The 21,927-nt window shown below is 38.0% G+C and overlaps 1 protein-coding gene across 1 annotated transcript; it reads right to left on the bottom strand.

Moving 5' to 3' along the window:
* Positions 1-3,925: 3,925 nt before the first annotated feature.
* Positions 3,926-5,641, bottom strand: LOC128937554 (endogenous retrovirus group K member 8 Gag polyprotein-like). The gene has a single exon (XM_054277302.1). The coding sequence runs from the start codon at positions 5,639-5,641 to the stop codon at positions 3,926-3,928; it is 1,716 nt and encodes a 571-aa protein (XP_054133277.1).
* Positions 5,642-21,927: the final 16,286 nt, after the last annotated feature.

The raw sequence follows: 21,927 nt of genomic DNA, 5'->3' as shown, positions 1-21,927 counted from the left end.
TAGCATCATGTTTATTTCACCTATGTCATAGTGTCCAATTAGTTAGTGCTTCGAGACTGGAACGAAACTTGGTTAAACAACCAAAAGTACATGGACCTCCCACTGCTTTGCCTGGAATGCCTTGCCATGCTCTGTTGCCACATATTAAAAATATGTTATCAGGCAGGCTTATTGCATTGGTCCCTGATGTGACTTGTGAGGGAGTAGTAAGATTGCACCAGGCAAATGCATAATGGTAAATGCCAGTGCCACTTATATCAACTCCTGTGTTGTCTGTGCCTGGATTATTAGCATAATTAAGATAAAAACATACAGCAGTTTTATAGAGCCTAGTACATCCAGTTCTCGAAGCTGTAGTGAGAGAGCAGGGAAGTTACTTTTCTCATGCCTGTGTTAACATTGCCCAAACACCATCCCACAGACTGGCCAGCATTATTTTGCCAAGTTCCCAAACACCACCATGACAACCTGTGCTTACCTGGAGTTGTACAATCAGGTGTAACTCCCTGACTGCATAACTTGTTCCATTCATCCTTCATTAAAGGAATGCCAACCAGACATGTTTGTATATACATGACCACTTCTAGTAATCCATTTCAAAGTGTAGATTGATTAATTGCTTTGGCCAATGTGAGCCAAACATTGGTCTTTGGTTGTGGGACCCATGCTTCATTCGCAACCCTCGAGAATCCACTGAGGATGGCAAAAAAGGCTACATATGTTGTGGCTAAGGCCCATTGTAACTGATTGCCAAACTAAAATAGTGATGCCTTCAAGCCATCATTCCTTCTGCAGCAGGTTTGATGTTCTTTGCAGGTAACCAGTAAGGTCCTGTGGATAGATAAACACAGCCATATCCATGCCCCCATGTTAGCAAAGGCAGAGGGTCTGGCCATTGCCCACTCTGCTAATCTTTATAATAGACAGGTGGTTGAAAGTCAGTTAAAGTATTATAGGAAAACCTTCTTTCACTTGCTGTTTTTTTATCAAATCTGGAAATATTTTAAAAATTTAAAACAAATGTTATTTTGTCCAATTTTTCCTGAGGTGCTACACCAAGGGTATTCTCTGTTTTTTGATTAAGAAGCATATTCTTCTAAAGGGCATGTGTGCATTCCACAACAGTTTGACCTCTTGAGGAATGAGGTATGCCAGTTAAGTCACATGTACCCCAAGAGTGAAAGGTTTTCATTGATTGTGAGACATATGTTGAACCATTATCAGTTTTCACTACCTGAGGAACTCCTAAGGCAACAGTAGCTCACAGCATGTGCTTAATGACATCTCTTCCCTTTTCCCCTTTATGAGCAGAGGCAACAAAAAATTTGGAGTATGTGTCAACTGACACATGCACGTATTTTAAGGTACCAAAAGAAGAAATATGTGTAACATCCATCTGCCAGACTTTATCGACACATAATCCTCTTGGATTTGTACCTACTGTGGTAAGTAAAGGTGTTAAGCATGCACAATCAGAGAATGAACCATTTGTCTGTTTTTTGAGAAAAAGTAAGATTAAATTATTTACTCAAAGCTTTTGCATTCTGATTATAGAACTCATGTGACAACTTTGCCTCTGTAATTTGACTTGGAACTGTTGCAATTGTCATTAGAGTGTCTGTGACTGCATTACCTTCCAGCAGAGGTCCAGGCAAGATGAGTGAGACCTAAGATGCATAACATAAAAACAGTGAGATGGCATCAAACATAATCATACAGAGTAGACAACAGTGTAAAAAAATTCTTGTTGTCCACTTGCTTTGGAAAAGAATGTTCAACATGGTTTAAAATGCCAACTACATACAAGGAATCAGATATTAAGTTGAAAGTCTCATTTTGAAACAACTGAAAAGCCTCTACAGGCTGCTAATTCTCTTAGCTCTGTCAACCCTGGCTGAAAAGTCACAGAGTTTTCCCAATCCCCTGTGGAATTTTTCCAGGCAACAACTACTTTCTGAGTTTTCCCAGAGCCATCTATGAAGATTGTCTTTGCTCCGGGCAGGGGTTGTGACAATGTTAGAAAATGTGGCTGTAGAGAAAGATCTTTTAAACATTGCAAAACTATACTTTTTGGCAAAGAATTAACAATGTTTCCCAAAAAGTCTATCCTGGCAGCCTGTAAAGATAATGATGCCTGGAACATATCCTGAAAAGCATCTGCAGGCAAAGGAATGTGGATATAAGAAGGAAAAAAAAAAAACCAACTTGTAGTTTGGTATAATTTTTGTCCTCTGGAAGCAAGGTAAAAATACCCACTCTAGCATCCACAATTGTTATCATCACATCACTGTGCTATTAATGCTTATGGTTGGAATTCAGCTATGATAACAAAAAGTCTCAGTGGTAACTCTGCTTGTTGTTTGGATACAAAGGATGTCTGAATTTTATCTGTCACAATTTGCAATGCGTCACGGGCTTCTGGACTGAGTTCACAAGGAGATTGTAAATCTGTGTCTCCCTTAAGTAAATTAAATAAGGGTGACAAATCTTCAGTGTAGATACCAAGGGTAGGTCTGAGCCAATTAGTAGTTCCTAATAATTATTGCAAATCATGCACTGTTTTGATAGAGGTTGGCAGCACAATGGACCAAGGAACAATTTTCTGTTCAAATGATAGAAACCCTAGGTATTTCCAAGGCAGGACAGTTTGAACTTTGTCTGCTGCAATACAATGACCGAAAAAGACAAAACAGTTTTGCAATACAAAAGAGTCATCTGCTGCTAGCAGTATAACATCCATATAATGATACAATAGGACTGTTGAAAACTGCTGCTGCACTGCTTGTAAAGCACTTGTGGCCACAAGCTGGCATATTGTAGGACTTTTTCATCCTTTGCGGTAACACAGCCCAGTGATACCTTTGCATGGGTTCACTGTTGTTCAAGGATGGTAATGGAAAAGCAAAATGAGGTGCATCATCAGGGTGTAATGCAATTGTGAAAAAACAATCTTCTAAGTCAATAATTAACAATTTCCAAGTTTCAGGGATCATTGCTGGATTAGTATTCTGGGTTGCTGTGCACCCATTGGAGTTACTACTGCATTGATAGCTCTCAGATCTTGTAAGAGTCTCCATTTGCCAGTCTTTTTTGGAGTCACAAATACTAGGGTGTTCCATGGGCTAGTGGAAGTGACTGTATTTCCCATAGCCAATTGTTCTTTGACCAGCTTTTGTTCTTGTTGCAGCCATTCCCCTCTGAGGGGCCACTGATCAATCCACCCAGGAGTATGTGTTCCATGGGAGTTGAAGTCTCGCCTGCACATCAGTGACCACTTTTAAAGACTTGTTGTCAGTGTCAATTCCCACTGTGATCACAGATCTCACATATTTCTTCCCCACACTCTACATGGAATAGAAAGTACATACGGTTTGAGAGGCGCTTGTTCCCTTCTGGACCTGCACCACGAGTTCTTTAGCTGGCTGCCGTGGCATGTGCTGACCTCTGATGCCTGCAATGATCACTGCTGGAGTTGTTAAGGGCCATTCACATGGCCATTCACGTTTGCTGATGATGGTTATGTCTGCTCCAGTGTCTGATAATCCTGTAAAATACTTGCCATCTATTACACAGATTAGAAAAAGTTGTTGCACTGAAATGAGCTTGGACCAACAAATGTTGGGAGTACTGGTACTCCCAAAACCTCCAGTGCCCCCGTCAGCATTGACAGATGGTATCAATTGCATATCCGGCAAAAGAGGGTGTAGTATCAGCTGAACAATGCATGATCCTGCTGGGATAGTACAAAGTGGGTTAGGAGTCCAAACTATGATTTTTATTTCACCCCCAGAATCAGAGTTGATAATTCCTAGCAAAATAAAAAGTCAGCTTTTAGATGATGATGATTTCCAGAGCAGCAATGCATTACATTTAAAAGGAAGGGGTCCATTTAAGCCGATAGGTGTAAGGTGAACTGATGTGTCATTTATTGTGGTTGTGGTGGAAACTGCCAAGTCCAAGCTGGCACTGCCTGGGGTTCTCCTGACGTAACTTGAGCTGTGTGGGTTTGCTGTACCTGGATCCTGTTTTGTTGTGTGGCACCGTATTTCACTCCGCCCTTCAATTTTTGCCGTTGTGGCAGAGGTTTGCCATCTTTGTCATACTTAGAACGGCATTCATTACTCCAGTGGTAACCTTTCTTGCATCTGAAGCACAGTTTACTAGGTTTTTTCTTCCCTTGCTTATTCTTTGGGCACTGCTTTTTCACATGACCTTCCTCTCCACAGCCAAAGCATTTAATTGCTGCCTGAGCCACTTGTAACTGTTGAGCTAAGGCAGTTGCTAGTAAATCTGCTCTGTATTGTTCTGTACCAACATGTGCACAAGTTTTGACAAAGTCAGTTAAGGAAGTACCAGGTTTGGTTTTTATTTGATCAAGTGCCTTACGACAGTCAGTATTAGCATTTTCATAGGCTAAGGATTTCAATAAAACTTCCGCTGCAGCTGGTAAATCAATTTGCCTGTTCACAGCTGTTTGCAAGCGATCGATAAAATTAACGTAGGGTTCTTGGGGTCCTTGCCTTATGGTGGAGAAGCCACGTTCAGTTCTGTTAATGTCTGGCACTCTTTTCAGAGCTCTTATAGCCAGCCCCCTCACTTGGTTATATGTCTCTGGGGGCATTCTTAACTGATCTCTTATGGTTGTCTGAGCTCCAGTCCCTGCCAAATGATCCTTTGTTATTCCAGCATTACCAGTGTCCATGTTAGCCCCGGCTTGATTTTCACATAACTCTTCATACTCTGCACACCATATCGAATATTGTCTTGTTGTCATAATCAATTTAAATAAAGCTTTCCAGTCAGCAGGTAACATAACATAGTTTTTTGCTATAGCTTCTACAAGTCTCATCGTATAGGAAGACTGAAGACCATTTTCTTTCACAGATTTTCTTAATTCCTTAACCATTTCATAAGAAATTTGCTCATGATGAGGCTGATTACCTTGATAGACCGTGGGCATAGCATGGAGCAATTCAACATCCCCTTGATCTAATGCTTGTCTTCGGCAGGTGTCTAAAAAGCTTTTTGGCTCAGGGGACAGCGAAAGTTCATTATCAGTCACATGTCTTAAGGGAGACATGTCATAGGGTGGGAGACAAGACTGCTGTTTTAGCACCTTTGTGTCAGCAGATGGTGATGCAGCCATAGCTTTCAGTGGCTGTGGCTTTATAGAAGGATATAAATCACATTCCTGTCTTAGATCAATAGGTCTTGGATTCACGAGATCACCCTCCTGTTCCTCCCCATTAATTCCCTCCTCCACTTGCAAACCAACTGAATCAGGATGTGAAAGTGGAGCTGTGAGTGCACGGGAAGTGTCTGCAGACAAATTTACGGCTGGGTGTAATATTTCTTCCGAATCGCGAAAAGCTTGTAGTGCAGAATAAACAATCAGCCATGTAATGAATTCATCAGGATTAACCTCATGACTGTCTACCTGATGAGACTTTAGAGACTCCCCCACTCGCTTCCAGTGATCGAGGTCATAGGAGCCATCGGGGGGATACCAAGGACAGTAAGTTTTCACCCATATAAGGAGCTGTATAAGCTTTCTTTCTTGTATTTTATACCCTTGTTCCTTTGTAATATGCAGTAAACAGTCTTTATGGAGAGTTTCCAGTTTACTGATATTATTGCCCATTTTTATGGGGAACTTTTCCCGGCTGCTTGCAAGGCTAACCTGTTCCTTAGGCAGCGATGAAAGGCCGTCCTTGGCAATCCCTGCAGGTCACCATTGGTACAGCCAGGATATGCTGCAGGTCCAGGGTGGCCTGGGAGCTTGTGTTTCCCTGTTCAGGGAGCCATTTGTGGGGTAGGAATGATGCACAGTCCCCAGGCACAGTACAGCTAGAAAACATTTAACAAAAGTGTACACAGCTTTTATAATGTTTTCACTATCAGATTAGAGTAACACACACCTGGATAGCCAACAAATATAACTGTTCATGCGTCTGCTAACCAATAGATCTCATTCCTAGTGTTCACATCAGCTTTTTTTCCTTAAAACAAGTGCTTACATAAGATTTTTTTCCTGCAAACTATCATGGTTCTGCTACCTGTCACATTTTAGAAACTTTTTTTACATCTCTCCTGTCTTGACTGAACAGTCCTTGTTCTTAGCCGAGTCTCCTTTGCTCTCTGATTACTAAACGTTGTTTTCTTGCCCCACACCTGGGGATGAATTTGGATTTACTCCTCTAGTAGTTATGACAGGCATATGAAATACAGACAGAGTAATAAAGATACCTCTAGCAAAAGAGTCTCAGCATGCTTAGTAGGTGACCTTTGTGCATTTTACAAATGAAGAGCATAAAAATCTTATTTGTCTGAAGTACTTAATGTCTTATGATTTAAAATAAGCAATCATAAAAGCCTTTCATAGATTCTTTAAAGTACTGGAAAGTAAGCTGAAAATGTCAAATTAATAATATTTTATAACCAATGTCCAAGGCAAAGAGTGATGACTCTAATAAGACTAGGATATTCCCAGTCTTTCTTCCTTAGTCTGCTACTTTAAATCATAACTACTAACAGTTAAATAATTACAACTTATAGTATTGTCATGCAAAGCTTAGGTGGAAAGCATATTTTTAAATATACCAAATTTATCACACATTTGAGCTCTGGAGAGAAAATTCCACACAGCCAGTACTCCAGAGGAGAAGATACTGTATACTCTCAGCTGGCTCATTTCAGAAAGCCCTCAGGCCCCAAATCTCTCCCTCCTAACTATCAAGATTGAAATGGAATACAGGCATCAGAAGCTCAAAAATGCACTTGGGATGCAATCCTCTTGGGATTTTAAATATTAACACGAAAAATCTGAAACCTTGGGCTAGCAGGTGGCCAGCCAGCCAGCAAAACATTGTGAGGAGTCACAGTCCCTTCTGCTGATCTCTCCTTGCAACAATAACACAAAATCACACAGTGAACCAGCTGCAGGCAACAGATCATTTATGCAAGGTGCCCAATGTACCACATGTATTTCATTAATCTGTGTGCCATTTCACAAAGATATGCATGGTGATGCCAACAAGGGAATTCAAACACAGCATGGTCTCATTTCCATTGCGATGGGGTTACCAAGGGCACAGCCTCTGGTCAGTACCTGCACAGAGCCCACACAACCTGCAGCCTCAGGGACAGCACCTCCCCAGCATCCAGGGGAACAACGCCTTCTTCAGAGCTCCTGCCCAAACCCACCATGAAAAATTAAATCTGTGGGGGTTTGCCTTAGCTAGTCTCGCCTTTTGATCACAAGCTTCAGTCATATAGAGGGAAAGCAATTGCAAGTCTTGTTTAGTTACAGCTGGGTATAAATTATGCTAATGGGAACTCAGGCCATCTTCCTCTCAAACTCTTAATAAGTCAGATTGTGCTTTCAAATAAGTGCAGGAACCAAACCACACCTCTGTGAGACACAATGCAAAAATAGGCAAGAAAATAACTAGGTTCAGAAGTATTCTGGCTCCACTTGCCATCCCAGGTAGCTTAGGAAAATAAACCAGTCCCAAAGAAATGCAATGCTGAAAGAAAAATCATAGGTTTCTTTATGTTAGTCAGTTTGACACAACCCTCTATTGTTGAAGCCTTCAGGGTGTTCTAGTGTTGTATTTCCATGCTTTTCTCTCTACAACCAGATAACATAAACACATGCTGTAATTAAAAAAGAGTAAGGCAAGATACTTACACTAATATAGTCCCAATTTTCCAATACCTGGAAAAAAGAGCACTTGACACTCAAACTTCAAACATAGGAGCTGGCAAAGTAGGAGAGAGACTGATCACACTCTTCCTATTTCTAGTTTATCAGCTGGAGAATTTTCTGGATCTGCAGTATCAGAGAGAGATAATGCAAAAGGTGGTCAGGCAAACAGCTGTAAACCACAGGGGCCATCATCTACTCATGAGATCCTATTTTTTTTTATGTTATATGGCATAATTCAAAGTCAGATTCTTCTGCTACTTTAATCTGAATTTGGGTCATGGTAGGAATTTACAACATTTAGATCAAACTCTGTAAAGAGAAAATTTTTATTACCTGGGAAATATACTCTTTTGTTTATAATAATCAGTGATACATGCTCCTTAATTTATTTTCTTCTAATGAACCATATTATTCTTTAAGAAGATACCTTCAACACATTTAAACAAAAACTGCAGATTTTCAAACTCTGCCCTATAGAGCTCTTTAGATTATGCACATTTCATGTGGGTTTTGCTATTACTCAGTCATGAAGCTTTGTTATACATTTATGCAATAAAGGAGATAAACCAGATTAGGGTCGTATTAATGCTCCAATACTTTCAGGTTTTCTGCATACAGGAACAAAATATAAATTGCATAATTTAATACATGTTTTACTTGATAGCTGTCATGGGTGTGTTTTCTTGATGAATAATACCTAGAAGTTAGCAGTTCTATTATGGATGAGAATGACATTGAGTTTGCACTTATAAGCCCATCAACAAATGAGAGATCAATTATTTTAAAGAGCTAAGAAGCAAAAATTTCATTATAATTGTTTACTTTATCCTCAACCAAATATCTGTACTCTGACACTCAGTAAAACATGATAGTGTGAGATTTCCTTCTATTCTTTGGAAGTCAGCAGTGTTTGCTCATAGATACTAATCTCTCCTCCATCCAATTCTCCTATATTTCAGTTTGCCCTGACCTCAATCAATGCAACCAAATAACTGAAGAGAAACTGCTTTTTCTCCACCCAAACTTTTTGTAAGGAGGAAGGAGGGTTTTTCTCTCTAAAGCTCCATGCTTACCAGCCAGCTGTTAATTTACTGTGACTTCTTTCCATAATACTTAATTTGGATGCCTGTTTAACCAGGGAAAACATTGCAAAAAGCAAACCCAAGTATTGCTGGAACAATTTCTTTACACGATGCTACAGAATTTTAAATAAAAATAAAAAGCCACGCTTGTTTTGCAGGCAATGCCTCTATTGATGCGTGACCATTAGCACCCTTCACGTATGGAATTCTGCACCCACTGCTGCAGACAGCAGGACCCTAATTCCCCAAGCAGATCTCTGGACTGTGCAGGGAGAACAGCCACACTGTGCCAACCCCTCTGCTGTGGGCAAAGCCTCCCAGGGACAGGAAAGCTGTTCTCTGCACTGGTGCACCAGTGGTGGTTTATCAATCTGACCTCCTGCTGTCACACAACAAAGCAAAGCAGAACAGAAAATAAAGCCTCCTCCAAATTTCTCAAATGGGATGGATCCATATCTTTCGATACTGGGGAGGGAGGGGTAGAATGCCACACTACTGGGAACGTGTGAGAAAGGAGAGAGAAAATGTCTTGCATTTATTTATTCCAAAAGCAGACACTCAACAAAATTTCTGTACTGAGAGAAATTTCAAACCCCCACAGTGAAAGTCAGCATTTGAAGCATTCCTGTCATACACGGGGAATATAAAATGGTGCCTAAATTTCATGTAGAAAAGGCTAAAATTATGGAGATTTACTTTGATGCTAAATGTTAAATAGATCCTAATTTTAAAAGAGAAAAGAAATAATTACTTAAACAGTAAAGAAAAAAAATTACATCTTGTATAATGAGAACAATTGCTAGATTAAATTTAGTGGGGGACTGTTTCTCATGTATTTTATGTAAATATATTATTTGAATATTTTCAATCTCATCTATTATATTGTTGTTTGTAGATACAGCAGATGATTTTTACCTCTCAAGATTAATCAGTGTTTAAACACTCACTTTAACGTAATTACAATACTGATGGTTTTGGAAATATTCTGCATTATAGGAATTATCTCTCAAATAAATTTATTTTATAAAATATGTTTTAATGATAGAAAATGATAATATGAACATTAGCAACCAAATGTGCTGAATCAGATGCTGGGACATTAAGAACATTTTCCAGAAAAAATAAAGGCATGGTGGCTGTTCTTGGATTTTAAAGATACATCTTGGCTGTATAAGTTTCACCCAGTTAATTAGAATGACTAGCAGGCTGAACTGACAGCTACAATTACTTTTTCCTGACACAGCACAGTTTCTTTTTTTTCCTACATTGTTTCTTGTGTTTCTTTTGTGAAAGCAAAACAGAAAAAAGCACTACAGAATTGGTTTTCCTTGGAGAAATCCTACCTACAGGTTTCATTTTTACTAAAATGAAGTCTTAGTCATAAATACATATGTGTTTAAGTTTTTTGCGTTTTTTTCTCATCTTTCTGTGTATTATCTTTACTCATCGTTGTAAAACAGAACTGCAGGATTTTCTGTGTGGTCAAAAAGAATCTGGCACTAAATATGGATTTTTTTAGTGCATGCAAGTATGCAGAGCATATTTCTAAATAAGTACCATAGAATTTGTTATTCCCATGTAAGTGTAAGGAGAAGTGTAGAATTAGTAGATTTTTCAGATGTATCTATTTAAAATGCAAATATGTGCGTATGTGAGCATAAAGGTCCATGTCTATAAAAAGCCTTTTAAAAGCTCAAATTCCTTATTATTTTTTCAAAGATTCCTGGAGCTTCTTTCATTCAGATCACCTTTCAATTTTTAATTTACTTTATTAAAATCTCAGTAAGTCATCATATTTTGAACTTCTCTATCTGGAATTCATTAACATATCAGAAGATAATTTATCAACCACATCTCATATATTGCTTCTCATGCATCAATTTGTCATTCTCTGCTTTCATTCTCTTTTATGACTAAGAAATCTTATCTAATTTCAAATTTCTATTCATCCCAGACATATAAATTTTGACCATTTGAAGTCATCTAAATGCTAAAGTTAACTAAGTTTACACATGCCAACTTTTTGAACTTTTGTGCTTGACAGATGAACATCATGAGATATCAAATACTGTTTGAGGAAGCAGAGGTAAATTTTATAGAATTCAGTTAGGGTATGCAGAATATCATTAGATAAGAACCACATTAGATAATCCATGTGGATTAGCAGAAATTGGAAAGTCACAGAGACTTTACATCATTTAAACATACTATTGCCTTATTCTGAAAAACACAAAAAAGCCAAGTCTTGTGTATAACAGTCTTAGCAGGCCAAAAATGGTCCAATTTTAAAACTTCGTAATATAAACAGAGGAATGATTCCATACATATCTGATAAAAGGATAATAAAAAGTAAATTTTGTAATAGCACCTTCTCAGGAGGGAATATAAAATAATTTATGGAATGGAGACATCAAGTAGAAGAGACTGTAGATAATCTCTCTTAACATTTTGCAAAACTTCAACTATGAAATACAGTTGTGATAAACTGTGAGCCATGACTGATCTAACATTCATTCCACCTAAATTTTCATGTTTATATTGTAGCTACCTGCATGTAAGTATTGTCTGATATTTTTTTTCAATTAGAAGTAATATGCAGCAGGGGAGGAAATGATCGCTTATAGAACATAGTTCATCTGACCTATTTTAGACATATATGCAAAAGAAAAATTATGCCCTAAGGGGGTCTGTTGCCATTCACTGAAATATACATAATAGTTGACATTTGCAAATATATGCACTGAAAGTGTTTAAGTTCAAGCAGATGAATCTTACCCAAATTGTTATCAATGAGAAGAGCAAATGAAGGGTGTTTATATATAAACTTGGATGAAAAGAACCATATTGTCTCACTCTGGCAACGAAAAACATTGTTGTAGCCATAAATAATTGTGGAAATTCAAGTAGAATGCATTCTCTTTAATTCAAATACTGCCCAATTTTTTTATTTACCATTGTGCTCAGGGTCCTTGCTTTTAAACCTGTATCTGTTTTATTCATTTTGAAAACTACTCAAAGGAAAAAAAAATATTAATTGTTGTTAATGAACCCTTAAAAGCTGCTATGATCAGCTCCTGACTTGCCTCAATGATCTCCTGAAATAGTAAGTGCCAATGAATGATTAGTCTAAGAAAAAAAAATTCCTTTGGCCTTTAATTTCACTTTATCTCCTTGCTTCACACATTGAGATAGAGCTGAAAGGAAGACAGTAGTCACTTCTTGCTAATCTTCTCACTTCAATCAAATCCCTATTATTCACCTTATTCAGACTGAATTATCCTTGCTCTTTTCAATGACTCTTTGTTCCTATAGAAGTCTACTGTACCCTTAATCAACTTCTTTACACCTACCTGGATGCTTTCAGTCTCAGCTTTATCTTCCTGAGGCAGCTGCCAGTGCAGGCTCTGGGATCACAAACATGTACAGAATCTGGATAACATTTTCTCACACAGGGTTTCCCAGATTGCCAGCGAGCTCCTGCACTTGTTCATTTCTCCAGCCTGAAATACAAGTTGTTCTTCTGTCAGTCCATAGACTGTAAATAATCTTCTAGATTACACAATAGGCTGTAGAATGTGTGGAAGTTTCAAATGACAACACAAACTTGTAAACTCTTGTAAATAAAGTACAGTCACAATGAACAAAGGGGCAGTCTGTCAGCGCTCATGTTTTACAACTCCGGGGGAGTAGTGTGGGAAAATACAGTGAATTGTGTGATAGAAAATGCTGGCCAAGCAGGCACAGAGCTGAGCCAAAGCATAAAGATCACAAAGAGTTAAGAGGAAAGAACAAGTCAGAGGAAATTTTAAAAATAGCAAAAAATTAGCTGATCTATGGTACCTGCCTGGGTGGAAGGAGAAAGATACTGAGAGATCAGGGACATTTTATTCTGGTAAAAGTGTCCAAAAAAATTAATTCTGACAAAGCCCATATAAAATCTTGTTCTGAATCCTATGAAGTTATCTAAAGTTTATCTCTTCTGTCCTGTCCCTTTCTCACCAAAAACATGCACAATGATCAAATGGGATTTTTTGCCCCTTTAAATCAAGCTGGATGCTAAGAACAAAACATTAAAGAACAACTTTTCCTGGACAAAAAGATAACTCCCTTTATAAAATTATTGATGTTTTAAAAGAAAAGGACAGAAGTGCCATAACACAGCTGAATGATCTTGGAGGTAAAACCATCACTCAGAGCCTTGAAAGATTTTCTGTATATTTTTCAGATAACATCAATAGAGTATTTGGGCCAAATCAATCTACCTGTTCATAGCAACCTAAATACATGAGGGACAAGTGAGTCACATTTTCTGGAAAAATTAACAGATATCTAAAGTCTAAGAAAAAAGAAGATACTAAGCATTTTGTCATAAGGCTTCTTAAAAAGATTCTGCATGACTACAGGAAAAATAACACTAAATAAATTTTTAAGAAAAGAAAAGCTTAGCAGAAAACTGTTCACTAAAACAGTAATTCTCTGTGAATCAAAGGTTTTTAAACAAATTTTGTTGCACTAGGATGACATCAAGTGGCTACTCAAGCTAATTACTCTACACTTGCTGGAAACAGTCATTATGACATCTCTTTAATAAGGTATTCCTACTGTGTAAACATAATTGTATTACCAACTACTGCCTCTATTTTAAATTCAGACTTTGCATGTCTTCATTTCAAATCCTCTGTGCTTTCCTCAACTCATGGAATAAATTCCTTTTCTTGTAATACTTTTGAGTTCAGGGAATCATAAATTCAGACTTCTGTGGATTTTACAGATTAAACTTTATAGTAACTGGAATAATTAGACTTAGCTAATAATTCTTTAACTAGAGGGAAGAAATTAATCCTTGAAAGATCTTCGTGGTATGTAAAACACATAATTAATAACTGAAAGTAATCTCACATTTTAAGCCAGTGAGAACAATCAGCCACTAACTCACCTCACCAAAGACTTGGGAGAGCCTCCATCACTGGAGGTTTTCTAGATGTGGTGGGACAGGTTGGAAATTATCTCATCTCTGATCCCTTTCCTATGAAAGGCTGGACCAAATGACCTTTCAAAGTCATTTCTTGCATAGACTGTTCTGTCATTCTGCATTTCAGACAACAAACATCTGTGGATTCTATGAACTTGTATTAAGGTTAAAAAATATGATAATCAATATTGAACTAGTTAATGGATTAAAATTTCAAGCACCTTTTGACTTTATTAGTAATATGATTCACTACAGCTTCTATTTCTCAAAGTCCTATTTCAAGAAATTTCAATCTTCAAACATGGCAGTAAGGATTATAATCCAAATATTATATTTCCAAGTATTTAAAAGACAATCTCTTTGCAACATAAAGGATGTGATCTTACAAGTTTACGTTTCCTTCCTAGATGCTGCACAGAATGTAAGAAAACCTTCAAAGAAAAATAAATTGATCTATAAACAGCAGAAGTAATGAAACCCTCCTAAGAATTTTTATCCTTCACTCCCCTACAAAGCTTTACTCACCTCAAGAACTTCACTCTTATTCCAAAGAACAAAGTATCTTGTACCTGCTTTTCATTCAGTGTGACATTATTTTGAATAAATCTCCAGCATGTGAGTGACACAGATCTCATAGGAATTGAAGTATATTTCAAATTCGCTTGAAAATAGCTATAATTTCAGAAGTTTTTATGGGTGCAATGACCAGATGAAGAGAAGCAGGGACAGCATTGCCACATAAGTCCTGTCTCCTCAAGAAGGCAGCAAAAGCAAAACACACACCAAAAAAACCACCACAGCCACCACAAAACAAAACAAACCAAAACAGATCTCAAACCCTCCTCTATTGCCCTGAACAGATCTCAATTTGTAAGGGGTCTCCATTGTTTCTCTTGCTCTCCCAATGTCCTATATTAATTTATTGTAGGCTAAAAGCCTTCCTCATTGCTTTTTTCTTTCCTTTTCACCAGGTCTAAATGCACTGGAAAAGATTGGGGTACAGGTGTTGGTGCAAGGAAAGAGTTAAACAGAGAGCAGCAGCAGCAGCAGGGTGTCTCAGGACAGCTGTACCTGAGACAGAACTGGAGTTTCTGCTTCTACATCAGCACAGAACTGTTCACTCTGCACGCTCCTTTACCATGGCCTTGGAGAGAACAATGGAAAATGTCAAGAGGACAGATTTATGGTGGGACTGTGATTATGTCTGTAAGCTGCAACAAAATAAAGCTCTTAGGGGTAAAGATAACACACTGAGCACTTCTGAATAAACCTTAGATTCACTCTCTGCTGGTGGGTTTTGTCCCTTCATGTATGACAATTACCCGCTCTGAAGATGTCCTGCGGAATTTACCTACAGGAGATTTCTCCAAACCTTGTCTGGGCAGCACTTTCTGCTCTACTTGCACGTCAGGTGACATCTTCATTCAAATACTCAAATTACATCAAGCTGCCAGGTTCTGCCAAGAGTTCCTCTAAGTTATGTTGTCATGTTTTTATTTAAAATTTCTCATCGACTCTTGGAAGGATGTTTTTATCTGCTGTGAAGCCCACAGTAAGGAGATCCATGCTAACCCCCAGAATAACAGGCCTGAAAGAAACGACTTGTCCGGAAGAGCTAAGCTGCCCTTCAGAGTCTGATATTCACCCAAACACCCTCAGGGGCTTTTCTAACAAGACAGCCACCTTGTCTTTTCTGAGCTTTGGGGCTTCAGAGATAGACTTGATGAGGAATGACAGCTCTTAGTCATGGCAGATTCTGGAACTAACAAACTTCTTTTAGGTGACAGACAGAAAACTTGCTGCACTGAGTCCATGATTTTGTTGTACTGGGTATAAGACAGTTTTTCAAATGTATTTGCTTTCTAAATACCTGTGCAATTTTTTCCTTCAATCATTTATTCATATTGAAAGCAGTTTTAGAACAATAGAAGCATGAGGGTAGCATTGTCAGGATTAATTTAACCAGTATTAACCAGAAGAAACAAAAATGCTTAAATCTGTTTTCACTGAAATTCACAGCAAAATGCGTGAACTTTGACAAGAACACACCTGTGGTCCTAAAATTTTTAATACTTCAGGTTTGAATTTTTAATATATTTCCTTTAGTAGCACCCTGCAAGTTCAAGCATTTATTAAGTTTGGGCCATTATCCATTTGAAGACTTTATTACTAGCAGCTTAGTCTTACAGGTATTGGGCCACATATTTAAATGTTCAGATGGCTTTTTCTAGTGGTATTCCCATGTAATATCCACCCTTGGTAGCTCTACCATTTAATTTTCTTTCCTCTCTGCCAGATCAAAAGGACATTTGTTCATTACATCTTTGATTTTCTTTGTTCCAAATAATTTTGACCTTCAATTTTTAGGACAAATTAGAAGCGAGCTGTGATTTCCATGACACACAGATAAGAAACTATGCTCATATTTCAGTCACGAACTGAAATGAAGAATACAGAATTAAGTGCTAACCAACTAAGATCATTCAGTCATTGTCTTTACAACACTGTCAGAGAATGGAAGCATGGGGACTTGTCTAGAGCATTTTATGCACATTATCCCAAACAGCATTTGATAAATAGTATAAACATTGAATAGTCACATCACAAAACCTAAAAGATAGTCATGACATCTCATCTATCAATAAAGAACAGATATAATCACAGACCAGTTTGGGTTAGAAATGACCCAAAGATTGTCTAGTTCCAACCCCCCTGCCATGGGCAGGGACCCCTTCCCCTGAACCAGTCTGGCCCTGAGCACTCCCAGGGATGGAACAGCCACAGCTTCTCTGGGAAACCTGCAACAGCATCTCACCAAGCTCACAGTAAAGAACTTCTTCCTAATATCTAATCTAAACCTACTCTCTTTGAAGCTACTCCCCCTTCTCTCATCACTACACACCCTTGCCAAAGGTCCCTCTCCAGCTCTCTTTAGGCTGCCTGCAGGCAGTGCAAAACCTGGTGCTGGTGCTCTCCAGGGTGAGCAGCCCCAGTTCCCTCAGCCATCACAGGAAAGCTCCAGCCCCCAGATCACCAGTTAAGAAGCCTGTTATTGTTGTTGTCCAATGCACCTTTCAGTTTCCTTAATTTATTTTTCAAAGCTTTCAGGTTTTTTCTCTAATTAAGGCTAACAGTGAGTGTATCAGAGTGAGAGAGAGAGCATGAGCAAGCACAAAGACAGGGAGAGGGAGCAAACGTGTGCACAAAAACTGCTGAAAGTCATTTCCCACAGGCTTGAGCCCTAATGATGGAAACAATAAAAAACTGTAGCTGTTTTAAAAATATCTACTGGGGTTCTGTTTTAACAATAATTCAACATATTTGCCAATATGTTTCCATTACTGGAAAATTCAAGTATTTTCAAGTACAGGAGCAAAGGAACAAAGGAATGATAATACAGTTTTCATAAAGACAAAGAGGAATGCTTTCTTTCCAAATTCCAAGACAATTTTGCTTCTTCACCTTCTTTTAGGACAAAAAACTCTGAGAAAGTGGTCTGAGTACTAAAGAGGGTGTTTGCATAGCTTCTTTTTTAAGGAAGAGGAAGGACCTATAATAGTAGATAAGAGATTCAGATTGAATGCTGAGTACTTTGAAAAACTACTTTGTTTTGATTTAATTGTTTTAATGATAAAATATCTGAAAGTCAAAATAAAAATCTGTTAATGTATTATCCCTTAGCAACTTGAGGCTTGTTGTAGGTTTGTTTTCGTGAGGTTGACATCCTTACCTGATGAAAATGCACATAGTCCCACTGAGCTGGCTGTAACCTGATGAAGTTTTGTGAGCTATTGCCTAGAACCAACAGAAAACATGCAGCATTTATAACTGACAGCAATTGTTTTTTTCTCTGATGTAGAGCGTTATTATAACCTGAGGTATAATTAGTTGCAAAAAAGGACTAGGGAAAAGGAAAACTTTATAAATCCATTTCTGGTCCTACTGTCATAGGCAAACATGATATTGCAAATTAAAAGCAGATTAAAACCATTAGATAAAATAACTTGGTTCTCTTTGATTCATTAATGCAATCCTGCATTGTGAATCTAGCATGAATGCTTATGCTGTTGCTTTGACAACTGCAGGCAAATGAGAAATAACATAATGCAGGGCTGGACCCTTTCATCAGCAGACTTACAGTTTCCTTTTGTTACTGCTGTAGTGGTAGGATCAATTAAGGCTTCTCATTTTGTCCTTATCCAGTGTTAGCTCTATCTAAGCCTGGCTTTAGGGATCTCATCCCTAAGCCGTGCTTTTGTAGCATCTTTGGCACCTATTCTGGCTTCCTATCCGCCCTCTTGTTGCATTAAGAAGCCATTGCTGACTATTTAGAGTTGGCAATAGTCTGGTAGCAGGAAGCTTGTTGGGATACAGGTGTTGGTGTGAGGAAAGAGTTAAACACAGAGCACCAGCAGCACAGGAAACAGAACTGGAGTTTCTGCTTCTACATCAGCACAGAACTGTTCACTCTTCATGCTCCTTTAGCATGGCTTGGAGAGAACAATGGAAAATGTCAAGAAGACAGATTTATGGTGGGACTGTGATTATGTCTGTAAGCTGTAACCAAAAAAAAGCTCTTAGGAGTAGAGATAACACACTGAGCACTTCTGACTAAATCTCAGATTCACTCTCTGCTGGTGAATCTCGTCCCTTCATGTATCACAGGGGCTGGACTAGCTGACCCTCAAAGATTTTTTCCAGCCAGTATTTCCATGATTCTGTGAATGCTTTTTTCAATAGCTGTTGATTTCTAAAACAATATTGAAAGTTATATTAATAACAGTACATATACAATTTAGCATTTAGTGTGATTTACTCATCAGAACACAGTCAATATTAATTTTGGAAGACATAGAATACTGCTCCCTTTCAGTAATCAATGGTCATTATCTCAGAAAAAAAGCTATTTTCACAAAACCTTTGGTACTTTTATTGAACTGCCATTATTTAAATATAAATATTTTCTTTGAAGAACTAATACTTTCTTAATATCTTAAGAAAGACAACAATTACAGGTCCTAAATTATCGGTTGCTCTCTTCTGATGATACACATAGATGCATTATTAAAGACAGGTGAAAAAAACATTTCATCATGTCCACATCATGTGAAAGTAATCAGACAAAATCACTTTTAATTGCCACAAAGGGTTCAATTCCCAATTCCTTTAAATTTCATCACAATAATTTACAACTATTCAGAAGGTATGCAATCTGTTACCAAACTGGTTTGGCTTCATTTAACACCTGATTTCACTCTGCATATGTGCAAATTAATAGCTGAGGTGCAAAGCAGTGGAGAATTAGGATTCAAGGCAGAAAACTTTGTTTGGTGATTAGAATTTCATAATGCACTTATAGAATGGAAGGTCATCTGAGACAACTCCTAGAGTAAGACTAAGTATGCATAAAGTTATTTGAAACTCTCAGTTCTGTACCCTGGCAAGAGAGCAGAGGTTTGGGTTAGCCTGAGGATGGAAACAGACAGGAATTATTCACAGATGAGCATCCAGGAATAGCTGCTCCCAGCTGTCTCCAGCTCTGTACTGCTGGGGTGTCCCAGGCAAACCAGGCAGCAAAAGCAAAGTATAACAGAATTTTTAAACCCACATTTCCTTGTGGAATTTGACTCAAGATCTAAAGAAATTAAATAGTCACAGGCAAAACAGTCTTAACAATCAGGGAATTTACTTTAGCTTAATTTAAGTTATTACCAGTTAACACAAACTTACAATGACTGATTCAAATATTGGGTGTAAGAGCCTGAGACGAGAGAGGTGGGACTCCAGGCAGCTCTTCCAAATGCTGTTCATGGTATAGGAGATGTTACAGCAGTCTCGGGTCCTGGGTGACAGAGCCACTCCTACAGCAGTCAGCTGCAGCTTTTAGGCAAGCCTGGAGCCACTTTAGTTCTGGTCACAATACATTATAGATTTTTCTTTGCTGAGCATCTTAATACATAACAACCAATCAGCATCATATACAATACCTTGACTATTACCTATAGCTTATCGTAACTACAATCATCACCATATTATGGTCATTACTATCCAATCACATGAGTTAGTATGTCACAGTTGAAGCTTAAAGATGTTTTTCAGTTTTCTTGCAGTGGAAAATTCTTAGACCTCTTTTCTACTTGCCACATCAGCATGTTTGTTTGCCTGTGGTATCTTTCTGCTTTCTTAAGACTTATTTCTGCTTGGTAAAAACATGTTTTTATTTCTGGTCAATATATCCTTTGCTCTAGTCATAAAACCCCTTTCAACTCGATTTAACCTTTTCTTTCTTAGTTGTCCAGTAACAACTGGCTCAGCAATTGTCAATTTAGACATCTTTTGTTCTTCTATATCAAAACTTGCTTCCAATTCTGTCCTGTTCTCAGGTTGTACATTCAGAGAGCTTTCTGCCAAGCATACATATCTGTGAAACTTTCTTGTTAAACTTTCACCTTTTCCAACAATTGGGAAAAAAGAAATATAAGTAATTAAACAAACACTTACGGAAATAATCTTTCTTCCCCCTTGCTCAGGCCAAACCTTCCCCCACCTGAATGTTTCAGTTTCCTTTATTTCCCCCATGACTTCTGTTCTGCTCATCCTAATTTCCTAGTGAGGTGACAGACAATGCAAAAGTTTGGCATAGAGAATGTAAAGGTTTCTTTCTGCAGTCTGGGCCAGGAAAATGAGTTACACCAAAAACAAATGAAGATAACAGCAAAAAGAGATTTGAGAAGCAGGAACAGCCAGTCACCAATATTTGTGGGGAGTAAGGAAGCTTTCTCCTGGAAGACTAAATTGGCACAAGGCTTCTCAATATTTTTTGCCTTACTTAAAGTACTGAAAAAAATTACAAAGTCCCTGGGAAAAAGAGTTGTCATGCAAATTTGCTGCAAGAACAGTACAGCCCCAGCAGGCAGATTCCAAGGTAACAGGGTGATAAAGGACTTGACAGCAACTTTAAAGCTGGAAGGAAGAGCCTGCAAGAATGCTGAAGCAGAGCTGAGAGGCTGACCTTCAGTTAGATAGATTTAAAGGCATTTCAGCCTCAGAAAAAAGTGAAGGTCTTTCTATAAAGGGAAAGAACATTTTACATAGTCCAGAAGGCAGCTGTTTCTGTTTCTTCTGTAAAGAAACAGAACAGATGACAAATAGCTTGTGTGTGTAATCATCAGGCCAGGAAAAAGCTAAACAGATGCAAAATTAATTTCCAGGAATTATTATATGAACTAACAGGAGTTATTATATGAAGCACCTAATTTGGGTGCCTAAACTCAGAAGTTTCAATGCAGAAACAGAGAAGTTTCCAGGACTGTAACAACTAAGCATTCGTTTCCTCTGTGCTCCCCTGCCTTTGACCCTATCTCTAGTTCAAAAGGCATCCACACAACATCAATTTGTTCTTTCCCACTAACAAAATGAAACTGACACCTAGTGGCAACACCCTGACATAAAGGACCTCCAAGATTTTTGGTGTAGATTTCTTTGTTGCCAGGATTTCACTCATTCACGGCACAATAACCTGTAAACTGTCAGTTATTTAGACATCAGGGAGTCGTCTGACATGGAAGAATGCAAGATTATCCTGATATATCCATGCTAAATCAGGTGCCAAATGCAATAGTGATTAATTACTGCGTTGTTCTGCCTCCAGCAACTTACCTTGCTTTGTCAGCAAAGCAACCAAACTAAGAACACTCATCTTCTAAAACTCTTCTGCTTCTGAGATCTGAGCCACTCATGCACAGTTGATGGCAAAAATATTAATGAAAATATGCCATTACCTAATCTCTTCAACAGCTTCTTTGGAAATAATACACATCCAGACTAATAATTTCCACATAAGAGGCAATGCAAACTGGCTTCATCTTACTAATTATTGTGTGCAGGATAAGTTCTATGCCAGTGGAGAATTCTACAATTTAATTAATAGTACTAAACTCTTTATATCTTTGCTGCGGGAAAGCAACAGGCAGTGAAATGTGTAACTCAAATTCGAGCATTAAAATTAGAAACAGTCCATACGTCCTTAAGTAAAACTTTCAAAATTTATAACAAAGGTCATGGTGACAAGCAAAATAATATAAGACTCTATGGTGACAGATGTATGGCAAGTTTATATTATTTTAAGTTTGTAATATTTAAATGTGAACAAAATTTTCCTTTCC

This window comes from Melozone crissalis, unplaced genomic scaffold (genome assembly GCF_028551555.1).
Source record: "Melozone crissalis strain CALT ecotype California unplaced genomic scaffold, PUWL_Pcris_2 ptg000019l_1, whole genome shotgun sequence".
Taxonomy (NCBI): Eukaryota; Metazoa; Chordata; class Aves; order Passeriformes; family Passerellidae; genus Melozone; species Melozone crissalis.
This window is presented reverse-complemented; position numbering and strand designations above follow the sequence as displayed.